Source organism: Cyprinus carpio, chromosome B19 (assembly GCF_018340385.1).
Source record: "Cyprinus carpio isolate SPL01 chromosome B19, ASM1834038v1, whole genome shotgun sequence".
In the NCBI taxonomy this organism is placed as follows: Eukaryota; Metazoa; Chordata; class Actinopteri; order Cypriniformes; family Cyprinidae; genus Cyprinus; species Cyprinus carpio.
This window is the reverse complement of record NC_056615.1, coordinates 5071367-5090003: the sequence shown is the minus strand read 5'-3', so window position 1 is coordinate 5090003 and position 18637 is coordinate 5071367. Positions and strand designations below refer to the sequence as shown.

At 36.6% G+C, this 18637-nt stretch overlaps 2 protein-coding genes across 3 annotated transcripts; one reads left to right on the top strand and one right to left on the bottom strand.

Moving 5' to 3' along the window:
* Positions 1 to 691: 691 nt before the first annotated feature.
* LOC109055781 (protein mono-ADP-ribosyltransferase PARP10-like) lies at positions 692 to 15242 on the bottom strand. 2 transcript variants are annotated; one of them, XM_042746080.1, is made up of 12 exons: positions 15103 to 15242; positions 14784 to 14856; positions 12383 to 12558; positions 12026 to 12268; positions 10819 to 11049; positions 9769 to 10745; positions 8302 to 8514; positions 8092 to 8221; positions 6427 to 7341; positions 3247 to 3380; positions 2870 to 3044; positions 692 to 1348 (listed from the first exon to the last, which is right to left on the bottom strand). In XM_042746080.1, exons 3-12 carry the CDS (start codon positions 12555 to 12557, stop codon positions 1050 to 1052), a joined length of 3492 nt encoding a protein of 1163 aa, XP_042602014.1. In that variant the 5' UTR covers position 12558; positions 14784 to 14856; positions 15103 to 15242; the 3' UTR covers positions 692 to 1049. The 2 variants fall into 2 exon arrangements, with proteins under 2 accessions (XP_042602014.1, XP_042602015.1); XM_042746081.1 differs by having other exon boundaries at positions 14784 to 14853; positions 15103 to 15178.
* Positions 15243 to 15252: 10 nt separating this feature from the next.
* Positions 15253 to 16980, top strand: LOC109055782 (RNA polymerase II, I and III subunit K). Its single transcript, XM_019072967.2, has 4 exons — positions 15253 to 15360; positions 15625 to 15688; positions 15819 to 15911; positions 16526 to 16980. The coding sequence occupies exons 2-4, from the start codon at positions 15628 to 15630 to the stop codon at positions 16546 to 16548; spliced, it is 177 nt and encodes a 58-aa protein (XP_018928512.1). The 5' UTR covers positions 15253 to 15360; positions 15625 to 15627; the 3' UTR covers positions 16549 to 16980.
* Positions 16981 to 18637: the final 1657 nt, after the last annotated feature.

The window sequence follows — 18637 nt, the reverse complement described above, 5'->3', positions numbered from 1 at the left end:
TTTCCGCTCACAGACGCTTCTAAAACACGTACACATGTGATTTATTTCTGTGATTTCAAAGCTGAATTTTTAGCATCATAACTTAAGCCACACGATCCTTCAGAAATCATTCTAATATTCTGATTTGCGGCTCAAAACATTATTATTATGTTGAAAACAGCGTAGAATTTGCTGAATTAATGAATAGAAAATTCAGAAGAACAGCATTTATCTGAAAACAGAAGTCTTTTGTAACATTATAAATGTCTTTAGTATCACTTTTGATCAATTTAAGGCATCCTTGCTAAATAAAAGTATTAATTTCTATAACACTTTGTTAGTAATATTATTTTATTAATAGGTAACACTTAACAATTACGTTCCATTTGTTAACATGAGTTAAGAAAAAGCATTTATTAATCTTAGTAAATTCTAATATTTACTAATACATTATTTTAAAAAAAAATGTATCTGTTAATGTCATTTAATGCATCTAAACTAACATGGACTAGTAAAGAACAGCTGTATTTTTTTTTAACTAACTTTAACTAAGATTAATACTATAACTATGTACTGCTCATTATTAGTTAGTGCATTATAGTTAACAAATGGAGCCTTATTGTAGTGTTACTTATAAATATGACACACATATTAAGATGCGCATCAATTTAGATTGAAAAAACTTATTGGTGTCGCCAAATTATTTCAAGAGTGACAATCTGAAAACCCCAAATCTTTTTATTTTACAGCGCACGATTAAATAATATACATTGTTACTGTATTTAGAAACATTGTACAGATAATAACTTCATTCCAGCATTTATTCACTTTATTCTTTGACACCAAAAATACTAATCTGTGAGTGATGTGAAGCTGACAGTCTTAAAACAAACAATATCAACATGATTGGTTAAAAAATATCAATCATTGAAGAATACTAAAATATGCAAATATGTTGTCAGTCACTTACAACACAGAAGAATCACACTATTCATACAATAAAAAAAGCGACACACCCAACTGTTCAGAGTGGTTTAATGATTAGACATCATCAGTGTGGAAGCATGTATTTATCCGTAGATCTTCTTGCATGTGATGAGGTACTCTGGGTAAGCCTGCGTGTCGTTGAAGATGACGAACAGCGTCGGGGTGTTGATCTGATCCGTCACGCTGTGGTATCTGACAGGAACGCCGGAGCTCTCCTTCAGCGGGGCGGTTTTGTAGTCGTACTTGCCCACGGTGAAGTCTCCGGTCAGCACTCTGGCCACGAAAATAAACTTGTGTCCGTCTGCGTTGGGTGGGGAGTAGGTGTCAGACACGGACAGCGAGGCGTTCACCGCAAAATACACGCCCTGACCGTACACAGTGGCTGTCAGAGAGAAGACAAGATGCATTAGTCATTCTTAAAGGTGCTGTATGTAAGATTTTCACTCTACTAAAGCATAAAAGTACCATAATATGTTTGCAGATATTTAAGAAACATGCTCAGTTAACATATTTGTTTATCTGAAAAACAATGCTACAGTCAGTTATTCTCTTTTGAAAATGTGTGTTCAGGGCCGGAGTGTGAGTCTCTGTTTTGGTTTGTGAAACCCGCCCACTGCCAGTTTACCCAATTGTATTTCAGCACCCCGGGTTGCCAGTTGGTGGAAAACACAGCGTATTTCACTTCATTTATCGTCAAGTGCACTCATTCCTGTTTATGTCAACCAATCTGGCAACCTGTGTGTGTGTGTGTCAAGTCTGAGGAGGAGGGGCCAGGTGAAAAAACCCTCTCCAATATTTTGAATTTGGACTGCAATACCTAGTTCAACCACTCAGTGTTAATCCTACATACAGCACCTTTAAATTCAGATCAGCGTTACTTCAGCGTCATTTATGTGCTATTATAGTTTTTATTAATATTTTGAATTTAATGTTATTTTCTGATTTATTTAAAATTTATGGTAAAGTTTTAGCTATAATGATGTGTGTTTTTATCATTTTTATTAGTTTTGAGTTTTTTTGTTTGTTTTTGACTGAGTCTATTTTTTATGTTAGTTATAAGTATTAATGTTAGTTATTTTTTACACATTTACTTCAATTTAAAGTAAATGAAAATAATAAACAGCTAAAATAACAAGTTTATTTAACTAATTCAAGTAATAATTATTTATTTATTTATTTTTTGGCTCTAGATTCAGATTTACTGATAATAGCCCTGATTCATATCAGATAGAATTATACTAATTGTGGGATTTGAGTAATTGATAGGGTGTTCCTGGGATGTTGCTTTTTTAAATCCCAAACCTAATGTAGGAGCCAGCGTTATTTTAGTATCACGGATCGTACTATTATAGTTTTTTATATTTCCAAAATAGATGTCTATTTTTCGTTTTTACTTCAATTTTAAAGTTTTAGTCCATTGTGTTTTGAGTGTTTTTGTCATTTTTATTAGTTTTGGTTTCTTAATGTCTATACAGTTCTTATAAGTTTTTATTTAATAGTTTGATTTAGTTTTAGTTGTTTTATTACTTCAAGTTAAACTACACAAAAAAAGAGAAATGTTGAAATATTTCAGTCTTGATTTGAACTAAAATGTTTTTGGTAGCACTTTATATTAAGGTGTCCTTGTTACATGTACATAGTATTATAATAACAATAAATTATGCATAGTTACATGCAAGTAACCCTAAGCTAAACCTTAATCCTAATCCTAACCATATAGTAAGTACTTGTAGTTAATTAATATTACTCAGTACTTAAATGTATAATTACACTGTAACAAGGACACCTTAAAATAAAGTGTAACCTGTTTTTTTAATGGTATTCTTTAACTATACTAGCCCTGCTATAAGCCATGCTAACTGTGAAGCTTGCCATATCATATGACTGATCGACAGCACAGTACCGTTTTTCCCACAGAAGCTCCTGTTGAAGCCGTGAATGCAGATCTCCTTGACGCTGGTCTCACTGGTGCCGTGGTAGAGGGTGCGCTCCACCTGCGCCTCTGAGGAGCTGCGCTCAATACTGACCTTCTTCAGCCTGTACTGCTCATGCAGGAGTTTATTCATCATCTTATCAACCTGAAAACACCGCCAGAGTCAGTGTGAGAGATACAGATGACCAAAAACACCTCCAAAGCAGATAATCATTCCTATGAACCTTTTGAATCCAAACCTAATAGTAAATTCCCAGGTTTTTACTGTGAAAACTATTCATGTCTTGCCCCTCTGACCTGCACATGCACTGAAAGACATCGAGGTGTGCGACCGTGTTAAGTCGTACCTTAATGATTCTGATTTTGTTGTGGTTGTCCCGAAGGGTGTCATAGAAATCTTTGACCACATTCTGGAATTCATCAGAATCCGCATCCAAAGGACACACTTCAGGCATGCTGGACAGCAGACTGTAATCTTCATCTGAAAACATAAGCGTCATCTGCTAAACACACACTTGCAACATCTGTCATGATTCTGGCCTGTTCCCTGTTTTCTTATGTGGACTTTAAAGTTGCTTCCTGTCTGCTGTGTCTTTGTAGACTGCGTCTGTACTTCTTTTGGCTTCCCTGTTTCCTGTGCTCATCTCAGGTCTTGGGTGTTATGTTGGCTGCCTCTGTTCGGTGCCTGTTTCTTGGTTCCTGCTCCTTGTCTTTGGATGCTACATTTGGATCCTACTCTCCAACATAACACCATTTCTGTAAGGGCTATTTATCACATTAATTTAATGGGTGTGGTCACATGCTCAGCAAAATTTAATAATAAGAATTCAATAGGAATCTGTGCAACTGGGAGATTCACAAGAGGATGCAGATTTTGGTCATGTTAAAGTTGATTGTTTAAATTCACCACGTCTGAAAGTGACTTCTGTGTGAGCTGTGCTTCATACCTCACTGAACTACTGACAATGAACCTTTATTTGTTGTACTAAAGTGACCACATCTTAAGACTGATGTACAATCAAAGCAAGTCAAGCTTGAAATATCCCATTCAGATCAGACCACACTAACAGATATTACTTTAGTTTAGGGGTTGCTTATTAATATGCATATAACTAGCATACTGGCTGTGTGTTAGTTCTTATAAAGCACTTATTAATGCCTTATTCTGCATGCCTTATTCTTAATCCTGACCTAAACTTAACAACTGCCTTACTAACTATTAATAAGCAGCAAATTAGGAGTTTATTGAGGCAAAACTCATAGATGATAGTTAAAGGGATAGTTCACCCAAAAAGGAAAATCTGATGTTTATCTGCTTACCTTGCCGTTGCAGTCTCTCAGCCGTATAATGCATGGCAATGGTAACAAAATCTATGAGAGTAAAAAAAACATGCAGAGACAAATCCTGTGCCTCAGTGGTAGAGCATTGCGTTAGCAGCACAAAAGGTTGTGGGTTCAATTCCAAGGGAACACACATACTGGTAAAAATGTATAGCCTGAATGCACTGTAAGTCGCTTTGGATAAAAGCGTCTGCTAAAATGCATTTAAAAAAAAAAATCCAAATTAAACCCTGCAGCTCGTGACGATACATTGATACACCTATCTCTCAAATGGACCACTGACACTCCTAATTAAGATTGTAGATAGGTCCACTGGTCCATTTGAGAGATAGGTGGCGGTAATGCACTTATAAGTCTGCGATCTGCCATAAAGCAAGAAGAAGACAACCCATGCCACTAAAGCTCTCAAAAAAGTTCACAAGAGTTCTAACAGTTCAGACATTGCTTGAATCAGAGGTAAAAAACAATATAAATACTGTTCAGTTTCTTGCACAGACTGATCGTTTTGTGTCTTTAGACATCAATGTATCGTCACGAGCCACAGAGTTTGATTTGGATTTGTCTCTGCATGTTTTTTTAATCTCATAGATTCTGTTACCATTGCCATGCATTATACGGCTGAGAGACTGCAACGGCTGAAGCTAAAAATCATAATTTGTGTTCTACTGAAGAAACAAAGTCACCTACATCTTGGACGCACTGGGGGTGAGCAGATAAACATCAAATTTTCATTTTTGGGGGAACTATCCCTTTAATAGTGAGAATTGGTCCACCAACCTAAAGTGTGACCAATAATATTCAACGAATCAAGCCAGATACTAAGATAAAACAAATAAGATATGCATTTCAATATATTCAAGTCATACTATATATTTTTGTTATTGTAATGTCTGTTTTGAGGTTTTGTTTCATGCTCTTGTTTTCATGTCTTTTATTTTGTAGTTTGATTTATGCTGTTTGTGTCATGCTTCCCTTGCCCTCTTGTTGTCTTGCTATTGGTTCCTCTTGTTCCTTGTGTCATGTTCCGATTGGTTTGTTCTTGTCATGTGACCCTCATTGTTTGTATAAGTAGTCATGTTTTTGCCATTGTGCTTGGTCGTATATTAACGTAATGTTGTAACCTGCTGTCGGTGAGTGTAGTCTGTTCATGCCACGTCAAGTCTGTTCTAGTCAAGTTTGTGTATCTTGTTTGGATTATTGTTTGGATTTTGGATTACACCTTTTGTAAATAAACTGCACTTGGGTTCATCTATACTCGCCTTCAGTGGACTGTTCATTACAGAATACACGACCAAGCACAATGGCAAAAACATGACTACTTATACAAACAATGAGGGTCACATGACAAGAACAAACCAATGGGAAACAAGACACATGACTAAGACAACCAATCGGAACATGACACAAGGAACAAGAGGAACCAATAGCAAGACAACAAGAGGGCAGGGGAAGCATGACACAATCAGCATAAATCAAACTACAAAATAAAAGACATGAAAACAAGAACATGAAACAAAACCTCAAAACAGACATTACAGTTATTAACTTTGGCCGGCTCAATAATCCCAATTTTTCCCCCCAAATAATTTATCATAATTCATTAATAAATACATTTAATAAATTCAAAATCTAACATTCTTAATTAATTAAACATTCTTAACTAATTCTTACATATCATTGACAATTAATTCAATTACATTTTTTATCAAATGACAATACCAAATCAAAAACTAACAAAACAAAAGGATTGACTGATTGATTTTTTAAATACAACTGACAAAACTAAATCATTCAAAAAAAAAAAAATCTAAATTATTAAATACTTTCATATTCTTAAATTATTTTAATTTGAGAGATTTTCTCAGCAAACATTGATTTAAGCAACTAATTGTGATTGTGATTAGTGACACTAATTAATCAGAATATCATGTGTAATCAACATGACATTATCACTAGCGTAATTACATTACATATTCTTAAATTCATAAATAATTTCACGAATTAATTGGCATATCTTATATCATCTGAAAAAGATGTATGTGTTATGACTGGAAACTATTATGAAGAACTATTTCGCCTGTTTCTAAACAAAAAATAATGAGAGTGTAGTTTGGCATCAACAGCAGAAACGGTGGAGTCTCCCTTTGGGCACTTCATTATTTTGGGGGTTTTAGCTTAATTTGTACCTGCAGCATCTGTGTACAAGTTCTCTGTGCTCAGCATTTTCCGTTTAATAGGCACAGATTTCCCGGATGCCAGACTGTGCTCCTCCATGTTCTCAAGGTCAATGCTGTACGGCTGATTGTTGAAGAGAATATCAGTCTTCTTCTGCTTCATCTTCCAAGCGTTCTCAATGAACACCGTGGCATCCGGCGGGTACGGGATGGCCTTGGAGGAGGAGCCCTGCTCGTACCACACCCACTGTACTGTCCTCACGATTTCAGCATCTGTCATCATGTTCTCGGTCCTCCTCAGGACGTTCTTCAGGTCCACCACGGCCTCAGAGACGTACTCTTTAAAGCCGGAGAGGACGGCGGTGGTGCCCTGGATGCTGATCTCGACCGCATGCTTCCTCTTAATGAGCTCTATGCATCTCTTCTGATGGGAGGACAGTTTCCGCAGGGTCTTGCTCTCGACTTTCTCCTCACACTGTCTCAGTCCAACCTTCTTGCCCAATGCGATGTCCACCCTGACAAGATCATGGTTGTAGTTAGCAAACACACAGATCTCGGCTTTGTTAGCTGACTTGGTGGCGTCTTCCAAGGACATTTCATACGCTCTCTCCAGCTGCGTGTTCTCCTGGTTTGGCATGGAGTCGCTCCTGGACAGTTCTAGAGCTTTCTGGATGTCCTCTTCGTCCGATCTTTGGTTGGGCTCCATTGACATCTGAATGGCCAGCAAGAGGCTTGCGTCTTCGTCGAGGCTGCAGGCGTTCATGGGTGCAGAGGAGCTCTGGAGGTCATGGGTCTGCAGTGACTGGGGTTGGTCGGTCTCTTCTGCTGCCTGGTCTGAATACAGATCTGTGGCTCCTAAATTTAAAGGTTGGGCGTTCAAATCGCTGCCAATGACTGCTAAGATCTTCTTAGCTTCTTCAATACGAGCTGAGTGACAGAAAACATTCAGTAACCATTGGGGTTCAACAAAAAAACACAGAATAGCATTCCATGTTTTGAATTTTTCTGAACAACTTAATTTATTATAATTTATTTTTACAATAGCCCTATGAAAGTTTTTTTTTTTTTTTTAAATTTTAAATTTTTCTGGTTATCAAAAGAAAGCATAACACGTTAGTTTAATTTATCTTCTAATCAAATTTTTGGCAATCAAAGGGGGTTTACTATTAAGATTAAAACACAGACGAAATATTGTGTGTTTATTCATTAAAATAATTAAGTTGTAATAGCAGTAGTAGTACTAGTGTTACGCACATTCTACTGGACAATAGTAATATATTTCTGACATAATTTCTTCAAGTTAAACCAAACTTTTATTTTGACGGGTTGCCATGAGGACCTTTAAGTTTCTGTGTGTGTATATGACATGACAACATTTTTACTCAAATGAAAAGGTAAAATGCTCATGAAGTGAGCAGTTCTGGGGATGTTGTTCATGTATTTATGTACTCATATATTCAGCAGGCAGATGCTAAACTCACTGCGAGCGTCGCACACTTCAGTATGTGTGTGTGTTGTAAATTCCTTTGTTATAGCTGGAATCTGTGATTCCGTCCGCATTTTTCGCATTGCGCAAATCACAGGGCCTTAAATAATTGTATTTTATTTAATGCAGAAAAGAAGTGGAACTAAGGGGTCTCGTCAGGGAAAAGTCAGGGAAATGATGTCTATAATGACCTGAAGTACGTGCATCGGTTGAGTTGCCTCCATTCGGGACTCTAGCAGTGAATTCCTGAATGGAATTTGCAGAGGAACTTCTCTGGAAGTTTTGACAGGCGGTCATTTTCCATGCCAGCTCCAGTATGTCCTGTGGACAGCACAAATACAATCAGTATTACTGAGTATTTGAGATATGTCAGGGTTAACAACAAGGCTGGGATACGTTACATCATCTTCTAGCGGCTCCCAGTGCACTTTGGCCATGTCGATATAGACTTCGAACTTTGCTGTCATCTCTGCCAGTATGCTGACACCCTCCTCCTCCAGCAGGAAGCGGGAAATGCCAGGCTGGGTCACCACAATGGTCTTTGTAAAGATTGATCCGATAATAGCACTTAATAATTCTGCCGCTGATTGGCATACACTCCACTCTCCCTGAATCTGCAAGTGAATTTAAGAGATTGCAAAGCAAATATAGAAGACAATTACCACACGGTTCTCAGTTCTCACTTCAGTTCAAGACTGAGAAACATTACAATACATTATATGATAGAAATAGAAATGATGAGAGTTATGAGAAAAACAATTCCATTTCAGAGGCAATAGGCTAAGTTTGCAAGAATTTTAGTGAAAGTAAAGTTAACAAATGCAATTTATCATGCTGTTTTTCTGAATATCTACACGTCTGTGATCATATCACTCATGCAAATACTGATATTGAGTACCTTAGATTTTCAACACAATCTTGCAGGTTAGTCTATTTTTACTACACAAATTAATTGAATTAAATTAGATACTTTTATATTTCTTAATGTTGTTTGTTAGTTACTACTTTTTTATTATTTACTAACAACAATTCAGTAAAACTCAATCCTACATATTCATTTTATGTATTCAAAATGATTGTATATACTTTATATATTTATATTAACATAAAACTCCTTTTTAACATGATTTAACCATTTTTACTTTTAGAAATGATTTTGTGAACAACTTCAATAAATTCTACGTTCAAATGTTTGAGGTCAGTAAGATTTTCTGTTTTTGATGAACTTCTGCTCATCAAGGCTGCATTTATTTGATCAAAATACAACAAAGACAATTTAAAATAACTGTTTTCTATTTGACTATATTTAAAAATGCCATTTATTTATGTGATCAAAGCTGAATTTTACTCCAGTCTTCAGTGTCACATGATCCTTTTACTTTTAAAAGAGCGTTATTCTTTAAATAAACTGTACTTCACAACATTCCAAAGCATTATTTTGTACTTTTTACTGCACTACATTTCGTGCTAAATATCATTTAATACTTAATTACATTAGAAATCCACTACTTTCGTACTTTTACACAAGTAAAAGTAATTCAAAGATATACTTGAGTACAAGAAAGTACTACATTTTTAAAAGCATTAAAGGTAAAAAAAAAAAAACAACAACAACTTTTATTTATAAAGCGTTGTGCAGTAAAAAGTACGACATATGCTTTGGAATGTAGTGCAGTAAAATTTTGACAAATTGACTTAATAAAATTTAAAGTACTTCACTACTGCCCACCTCTGCTTTTAATCAATTTAATGCACCCTTGCTGAATAAAAGCATTAATTAAAAACTAAATCTTACTGACCCCACACTTTTTATCAGTAGGGTAAATGGCATTTAAATCAGTTGAGTGAATGCAAACTCAGTAACTAACACTCAGTCCATCTCCAGTCTCCAGTGGTAATAGGATGACCTCTCCCATGTCCGCCAGTAGATCTTGATGATGGAGTTGCAGGAACTTGAGCATTCCTGGCTCCATAGACAGGACGGTCTCCCTCTGGCGTGGTGTGCTGAGAAACGCTACCATCTTCTCTTGATTGTCCTTCTCCATCCCTGTCAGGGTGACGGCAGTAATCACTCCACCGGCGTCGGACAGTTTAGCACTGCAGAAGTCCAGAGACACCAGGAAGTCAGACCACTCTGTTGAAGAGAGCACGCTCTCGCACTCTTTGGCTATAGGCACAGTGAACTCTGAGATCTGGGACTCTATTAAATCTCGGGCCTGTTTGACGGCGCTGCGGGACGGAGACGTTACAGAGACCCTACAGTCCAAGACGCTGTAGGTTGAAGGTACGCTTTTCAAAGACAAACTCAGTCTCTTTTTAACATCCTCCCGTCCGAGAAACTCAGCTTTGAGTTTGTCGTATATCTGATGGTCCTCCACAACACCAGTCAGGAACTTCAGAACTTCATTTTTAAGTCTTTCAACCTCAATCTGATCAGGACCTTTGATTTGGACGCCATCTTTTGCTAGACTGATGTCAAATTTGGGGTTATCCTTTTTGAGGTTCTCGAGCAAACTACTAAAACTGAGCAGGTGATGTTTAGTGGCGTCAAGCACAGATACTAAGCTAACGCACTCCTTCTGGACAGACGGCTCAGGAGCAGACGCGGAAGTCACTAAATTTGTGGTGTTGTCCGTGAGAGCAGCTTTGTGTCCTAAGCTGGCGCTCACCACTGGGACAGAGACAGTCGGACTTTGTGGTTGGTTCCCATGCGTCAATGTTCCCTGTTCATCTTGAGCGCTCACAGACGACTGATCCTCAAGAGCGTGCAGGAAATCAAAGTAAGGCTCCACTACTAAATCTGTATTTTCCAAACGATGGGATTTCTGGAGAACGTCGTCCACAGCTGTGAAAGAGATCACTCAATTAAGTCTCCAAAACTCTAAAACAGAGACTTCAGGAAAGACATCTCGACTTACATTTCACATCTTTAAACGAAACCTTAGCACGTCCATCAGCTAGCATGCTAACTGCTAGGACATCAGCGCCTCCAGCACGACTGCTCCCGAAGTAGAGCTCCAGCACGTCCTCTGTGAGCGCAGGAGACAGATTGGCCACCAAAATGGAGTCTGTGGATTCGACCTGCTCCAGAGTGACCTTTGCTCCGTTTAGAGGCTTCTTGGAAACTTCGTCTTGAAGCATCTGGAAATCTATGGCATCACGTAGACAATGACAGAACATCTAAGACAAGCGTACATTCATGCATGAATTTATTTGAAATAGTTCTAGATCTTGTGCAAGCGTTAAAGGGGACAACAGACGCCAAATTGACTTTTACATGGTGTTTGCATAGAAATGTGTCTTAGCAGTGTGTGGACACAACCACCCTACAATGATAAAAATCCATTCACTACTTTTTTTATTTTATCCCCGAAAAACCTGAACCATCATATCAAACCAAAATATCAAACCAAAAGTCTGTGCTCAAATGCTGTTCAGGCTCTTCTCAGAACTTACTTCCTGTAATTTATGCATTTTAAAATGTACTTTATTCCTGTGAATAAAGTACATTTTATTCAGCATCATTACTCCATTCTTCAGTGTCACATAATCCTTCAGAAATCACTTTAATATACTGATTTGCTGCTCAAGAAAAACATTTATTATTATTATTATGACGAATGTTAAAAATGGTTGTACTAACTTATATTTTATGGAAACCATGATGATGCATTTTTCAGAGTCCTTTAATGAATAGAAAGTTGAACATAACAGCATTTATTTGAAATAGAAATCTTTCTGAACATTATGAAAGTCTTTACTGTTACTTTTGATCATTGTAATGCATCCTTGTTAAGGAAGCATTAAATTAAACTAGTTCCTTTTTATAAAGTCTGTGTTTGAATGCTGCTCAAGCTTTTCTCAGAATTGTCTTCATCGTTTTTACTGTTGCTGTTGTTTTAGAGGAACCACACACAGGTGCAGAGGAACACATTAACATGAACATGTTCCACTAACATTATCTTGTGAAACCTGAGACACTTTGAGTGAAATGTTTTAGCTTGTGCTATAATATCTCATTCAAATAAACACCACTTGGTATGATATTATGTTATGTAATGCAAAGACAAAGCATGCTGATAGTATTTTCTGTATGTACTGCTGATAGACTGATGAGCTACAAACCTCTGTCTAAAGGTTTTTTTAGGTGTACTAGAACCAGATCCTTCTTCGGAGACTCATACAGGATGAAGTCTGTTTCACAATCCATCCCAGTAACATTTTCCACATAAAGCTCCACGTGGTCCAGTGAAGTTTGTGGACTGAGCCCTTTCAGCAGCAGTTTTCCAGGGTCCTTTGGTGGTTTCCTCCGCACTGTCAGCTTGGTATTCTGGAGGACATGGGACTTGGAGACAACTCTGGCAGCAGCTAGTGTAAGAGAAACAAAGATTTGTTTATGTACGCTTGTGATATTGGCATTTTATTCATTTATTATTTTTTAAATATAATGCATTTTTAATCTATTTAATGAAATGTTTTTACTCTCTGCATCTTCAAAAACCACCAAAGCATGGTTTCCGTGCTTCTCAAAAGAGACCACGCTCCCTCCTCCAGAGCGTCGCTTGTTATCAAAGTAGAGGGACAGAAGGTCATCGTCCAAATCATCAGGAATATCCAGAATCTCCAAACTGTGCTCCTCCAGGCTGCCCTCAGCCATCCTGACCAAACAGAAAACACACATGAAGAATGAAGCGGAGCTGGTTGAGAATTACTGACATTCCTGCCCCAGCTACTAGGAAACCATCTGAGACTACTGCAGTTAAAATATAAACAAAACAATCAAGTGCTGTGTTTGTAAAGTTCTTTTTCTTTTTCATTATAGATAGAGAAAGAGAATAAAAAAAAAATAATAATTGAATAGATAATAAATAATGAATGGATAGTTGATAAATAATTATTTTATTTAAAAAAATAAAATAATTATATTAAAAAAATATAAAAATTAAATAGATAGATAGATTTAGATAATTCCATAAAGAAACTTAAAGATAGATAGATAGATACAGGTGCTGGTCATATAATTAAGAGAGATTAGAAATCAATAGACTTGGTAACTGGATGTTGTAAACTTGTAAATAGAAACTTAAAGATAGATAGATACAGGTGCTGGTCATATAATTAGAATATCATCAAAAAGTTGATTTATTTCACTAATTCCATTCAAAAAGTGAAACTTGTATGTTATATTTATTCATTACACACAGATTGATATATTTCAACGCGATGAGTGAAATGATGGTAGTGATGTTTATTTCAATTTTGATGATTATAACTGACAACTAAGGAAAATCCCAAAAATCAGTATCTCAGAAAATTATAATATTGTTAAAAGGTTCGATATTGAGGACACCTGGCGCCACACTCTAATCAGTTAATTAACTCAAAACACCTGCAAAGCCTTTAAATGGTCTCTCAGTCTAGTTCTGTGGGCTACACAATCATGTGGAAGACTGCTGAATTGACAGTTGTCCAAAAGACAACTACTGACACCTTGCACAAGGAGTGCAAGACACAAAAGGTCATTGCAAAAGAGGCTGGCTGTTCACAGAGCTCTGTGTCCAAGCACATTAATAGAGAGGCGAAGGGAAGGAAAAGATGTGGTAGAAAAAAGTGTACAAGCAATAGGGATAACCGCACCCTGGAGAGGATTGTGAAACAAAACCCATTCAAAAATGTGGGGAAGATTCACAAAGAGTGGACTGCAGCTGGAGTCAGTGCTTCAAGAACCACTACGTACAGACATATGCAAGACATGGGTTTCAGCTGTCGCATTCCTTGAACAACAGCCACTCTTGAACAACAGACAGCGTCAGAAGTGTCTCGCTTCAAAAAGGACTGGACTGCTGCTGAGTGGTCCAAAGTTATGCTCTCTGATGAAAGTAAATTTGGCATTTCCTTTGGATATCAGGGTCCTAGTGTCTGGAGGAAGAGAGGAGAGGCACACAATCCACGTTGCTTGAGGCCCAGTGTAAAGTTTCCACAGTCAGTGATGGTTTGGGGTACCATGTCATCTGCTGGTGTTGGTCCACTGTGTTTTCTGAGGTCCAAGGTCAACACAGCCGTATACCAGGAAGTTTTAGAGCATTTCATGCTTCCTGCTGCTGACCAACTTTATGGAGATGCAGATTTCATTTTCCAACAGGACTTGGCACCTGCACACAGTGCCAAAGCTAACAGTACCTGGTTTAAAGACCATGGTATCCCTGTTCTTAATTGGCCCGCAAACTCGCCTGACCTTAACCCCATTGAAAATCTATGGGGTATTGTGAAGAGGAAGATGCGACATGCCAGACCCAACAATGCAGAAGAGCTGAAGGCCACTATCAGAGCAACCTGGGCTCTCATGACACCTGAGCAGTGCCACAGACTGATCGACTCCATGCCACCAGTTGTCAGTTATAATCATCAAAATGAAAAGAAATAAACATTTGAAATATATCAGTCTGTGTGTAATGAATGAATATAATATACAAGTTTCACTTTTTGAATAGAATTAGTGAAATAAATCAACTTTTTGATGATATTCTAATTATATGACCAGCACCTGTAGATAGACAGACAGACACACAGACAGACAGATAGATAGATAGATAGATAGATAGATAGATAGATAGATAGATAGATAGATAGTAATTAGGAACAAAATTAGATCAATAGACTTGGTAACTGGATGTTGTAAACATGTAAATATATCTTGTGTCGTGTAATTATAAACCAATTCTGAGAAATAGAAACTGAAAGGGTGAGGCTGGATCATAACTGACAGTAACGCATTAATATTCAAAATACGAAGAAGAAGAAATACTAAGCACGATAATGTTTGAACAATACTTGCATAATAAGAGCATAACACAACATTGAGAGTTAAGCTGAGCAGGCTTACCTTAAACATGAACACTGATTGTGAACCTCCGCTGCTGCTGCTGCTGTGAGTTACTTCCTGCTTGGAGAAACTTCTGACACAGAAAAACATTTCAGCGATACAAATAAAAATAATACATTTCTATTTGAATTAAAAAAACACTAACGTTACTGTAAAACACTACTGAAAACTCCGAAACACTACTGTACAAATAATTATTATAATAATACGTAACACATTTTTTAAATGCAGTAAAGTTACTAAAGACGTATTACTAACAGTCAAACTTTTAAACAATTAATTAAATTAAAAATACTTCTATATATGCAAGATTACGTACGGTCGCCGATTAATATACGATTAATGTCTCCGCGATCTTAAAAGTTTTTCGCCACACAAGGAAATAAAAGTCCAGTGACTAATCACAAGCCCCTCCCACCAGTGTCTGACGAGCCCAGCAGGGGCGTTCGAGTTCTGTCAATCATTCGTTTCAACCAATAGCAGCGTTTGTTACTGTGCTGTCGTTCTGTAAGTACTGCGCACGCGTGAATGCCGACAGCGTTTTGTAGGCAGCAAGTCGAGAGCTCACGCGTTAAAGGTAATGCGTTGAATGTTTACACCTCATGGCTGTATGCACAAATAAATTAAATTAAAAATAATCTCGTGCGGTTTTGTGTCTAATATAAATACGAAGAATAATGCATCTAACGAGTTTGTAATAGTAGAACGTGCTTTTACACATGGGAATAATAATAACCTCATATGGGTTCTCAGAGTAAAATCTAGCTCATGTAACAAGTAGATAACTAAATGCTTTATTTATAATAAAGCATAAAGTAGTGTCTGTTTATGTGTATTTCAGGCCATGGATTCTCAGAAAGACATTCAGCCTCCTAAACAGCAGCCGATGATCTATATCTGTGGAGGTAAATACTGTCTTCATGCTTTCAGTTGTGTATGTGTCACTGATAATCCTGTCTTTCTTAACCGTGCAATCGAGATCCCATCCCTCAGCCTGTCCCTGAGCTGTGGAGTGTCTTTGCTGCTGTGTTTCAGAGTGTCACACAGAAAATGAGATCAAGGCCAGAGACCCCATCAGATGCAGAGAGTGCGGATACAGGATCATGTACAAGAAGAGGACCAAAAGACGTATCCTTTCTCCGCTAAATAATGCTTGGCCATCATTTACGCCCCCTTATTTACATCACCCACATCAGATGCGTTAACTTATTAATGCAACTTGTAATCTGCTCTTTCTTTTCCATGCATTGACAGTTCGTAGTCACCACATCTGTAAAGCTCTAAAATAAAAATAAACACACAAAAGTGGTCAAGAGTTATTTGCCAAGTCGTCTGAAGTTATATTAAGACTTTATTTTGTAAAGCAATAATCTTTCATTCAGATAAGTAGGTTTGCCATCATGCCGCTTGATCACAATATGTCTAATCAGTTGCTGTTAATAATGTAAAATGTGTAGCGCGGATGCCCTTTTTGAAGCTTTGTAGCCGTGTTGAATTCTCAGCTGTGTGAAGAACAGAAATGTGTGCATGGAGCATGTGGTGGTGAATAAATGATGACTTTTTTGTGGTGTACTACTACTTTCATTACTCATAAAATCACAAAACAAACATTCTACAATCATTAATTCATTCAGATGTGTATGCCATTCTAATTAAGTAATTATAGTCGTGTTTAAATTTTTTTGGTCTTCTGTATTAACCCTCCTGTGTTCATTATATTTCCCCTTAACTCCTGTTTCCAGTGGTTGTTTTCGATGCCCGATGAGACAAATCTGCTGTTTTCCTGTTAGAATTAGCCTTTTTTTTATGTTTGACTGTGTAAATACATGTATACAATTTGAGTAGGCAAATCAAAATTGAGTAAAACACAATTTACAAAATAATTAATGAGTGGATGTTTTCTTTTTGTATTGCAGTTTAGAATTATAAACTGACTTCGGTGTAAACCCTGCTCAAATCAAGCAGTGAGTTGTTCTTGTAGTTTAGGATGGATGAAGGGATTTTTTCCCCATTAGAAATGGAAATATTATCAGCCGTCATTGAGGTGCGGTTACATTACCGAAATTTCACAAGCAAAATAGGTCTATTTTACGTGACCAACTTGAGAACCTGTTGTGAAATCTGCGTGGGGAAAGGTTTCGCCCAGTCACATGAATTCCTGTTGAAAAGCAAATATAAATTAAAGAATGTAAAAATATTTGTTGTCGTCGTGTTTTATAGTAGATTCTACAAGTTTGTGTGAAACCTGATGATCATGTGATCCAGCATTTTTTTTTTTTTTTTTTTACATTTTGTGCTTTAATCGATGCAAAAACTGCACAACAAATCTGTCTGAATTCAGATGATCAGAATCACAACTTCACTAATATTTGGACAGTTTCATTATCCTAAAACTTTAAATCTACACTCTTAAAAATAAAGGTTCTTTACTGGAATCAGTTGTTCTGTGAAGAACCTTAAACTTCCATGGAACCTTTCAAATGCAGTAAAGGTTCTTTATAGTCGAAAAATGTTCTTAAGATTTCTTAAATGTTTTCAGAATGGTTCTTTTAGGAACTGAAAGTTCTTTGGGAACCAAAAATGGTTCTTCTATGGCATCACTGCAAAAATACCCTTTGGAACCTTTATTTTTAAGAGAGTAGCCTGCAAAATTTGTTACTGTAACCAAAATTTAAATGGCTAAATGGAATAACTGCTGTGCTGTTATAAGCACTAAATCAATTTTCTGTTTTCTTTCAATGAACCACCACACTAGTGGTCAAAAATGGTAAATATTTTCTTTTAAATAAGTCTCTTATGCTTGTCAGGGCTGCATTTAGTGATCAAAAATAGCGTAAATAAAAAGGTAATATTGTGAGATATTACAATTTAAAATAACCATGTTACTGTAATATATTTGAAAAAGTAATTTATTCCTGTGATGTAAAGCTGAATTTTCTTTAGCATCGTTACTCCAATCTTCAGGGTTTTTTTTTTTCTTTAATTCAGCAAGGATACATTAAATTTAACTTGACAGTAAAGACGTTTATGTTACAAAATATATTTTTTAATAATTGCTTTTAAATTTCCTATTCACCAAAGTATCATGAAATAAATCAAATTAAAAATGTAAAAAAAAATCAAGCAGCTATAAATGATTGATTTTTCAACATATTGTCATGATTTCTGAAGGATCATGTGACACTGGAGAATGGAGCAACGTTGCTGGAAATTCAGCTTTGCTCAAAAAATATTCAAATAGAAGACAGTTGTTTTTAATTTGTAATAATATTTCTCTATGTGACTGTTTTTACTGTATTTTTGATCAGATAACTGCGCCTCTGTGACTACACAAGACTTCTTTCCAGAACATTCAAAAATTCGAATTATTCCAAACTTTTGCCCGGTAGTGCATGAGCTTTATTTTGACAGTATAAAGCACAGAAATGACATCATGAAGTCGTTCAGAAGCCATAACACGAACAGTAAACCTCAAGCACGCAGAGATCCTGAGCAGTGTCAGGTGAAGGGCTCTGCAGCTGATTTTGCGCACAATGAAATGCAGCAGGGCCGTTTGAACTCCCCTGGCTATGGAAAGCCGTTGTAACATTTAATCTATAAGCCGTACTAGTATCTTTTTTCATGGTACTAGGACTTATTTTATAGATACTGGTATCTTTTCCATTAAGTACTAGTACTTATTTTTTAGCTACTAGTGCTTATTCTTTAGGTACTAGTGTTTATTCTTTAGGTACTAGTGTAGTGTCTTTTGTAAAGTTACTAGTACTTATTCATTAGATACTAATACTTATTCCAATAGTGACTAGTATTTAATTATACTCTTCTTGTTAAGAAAAAATAGAACTAGTACTTAT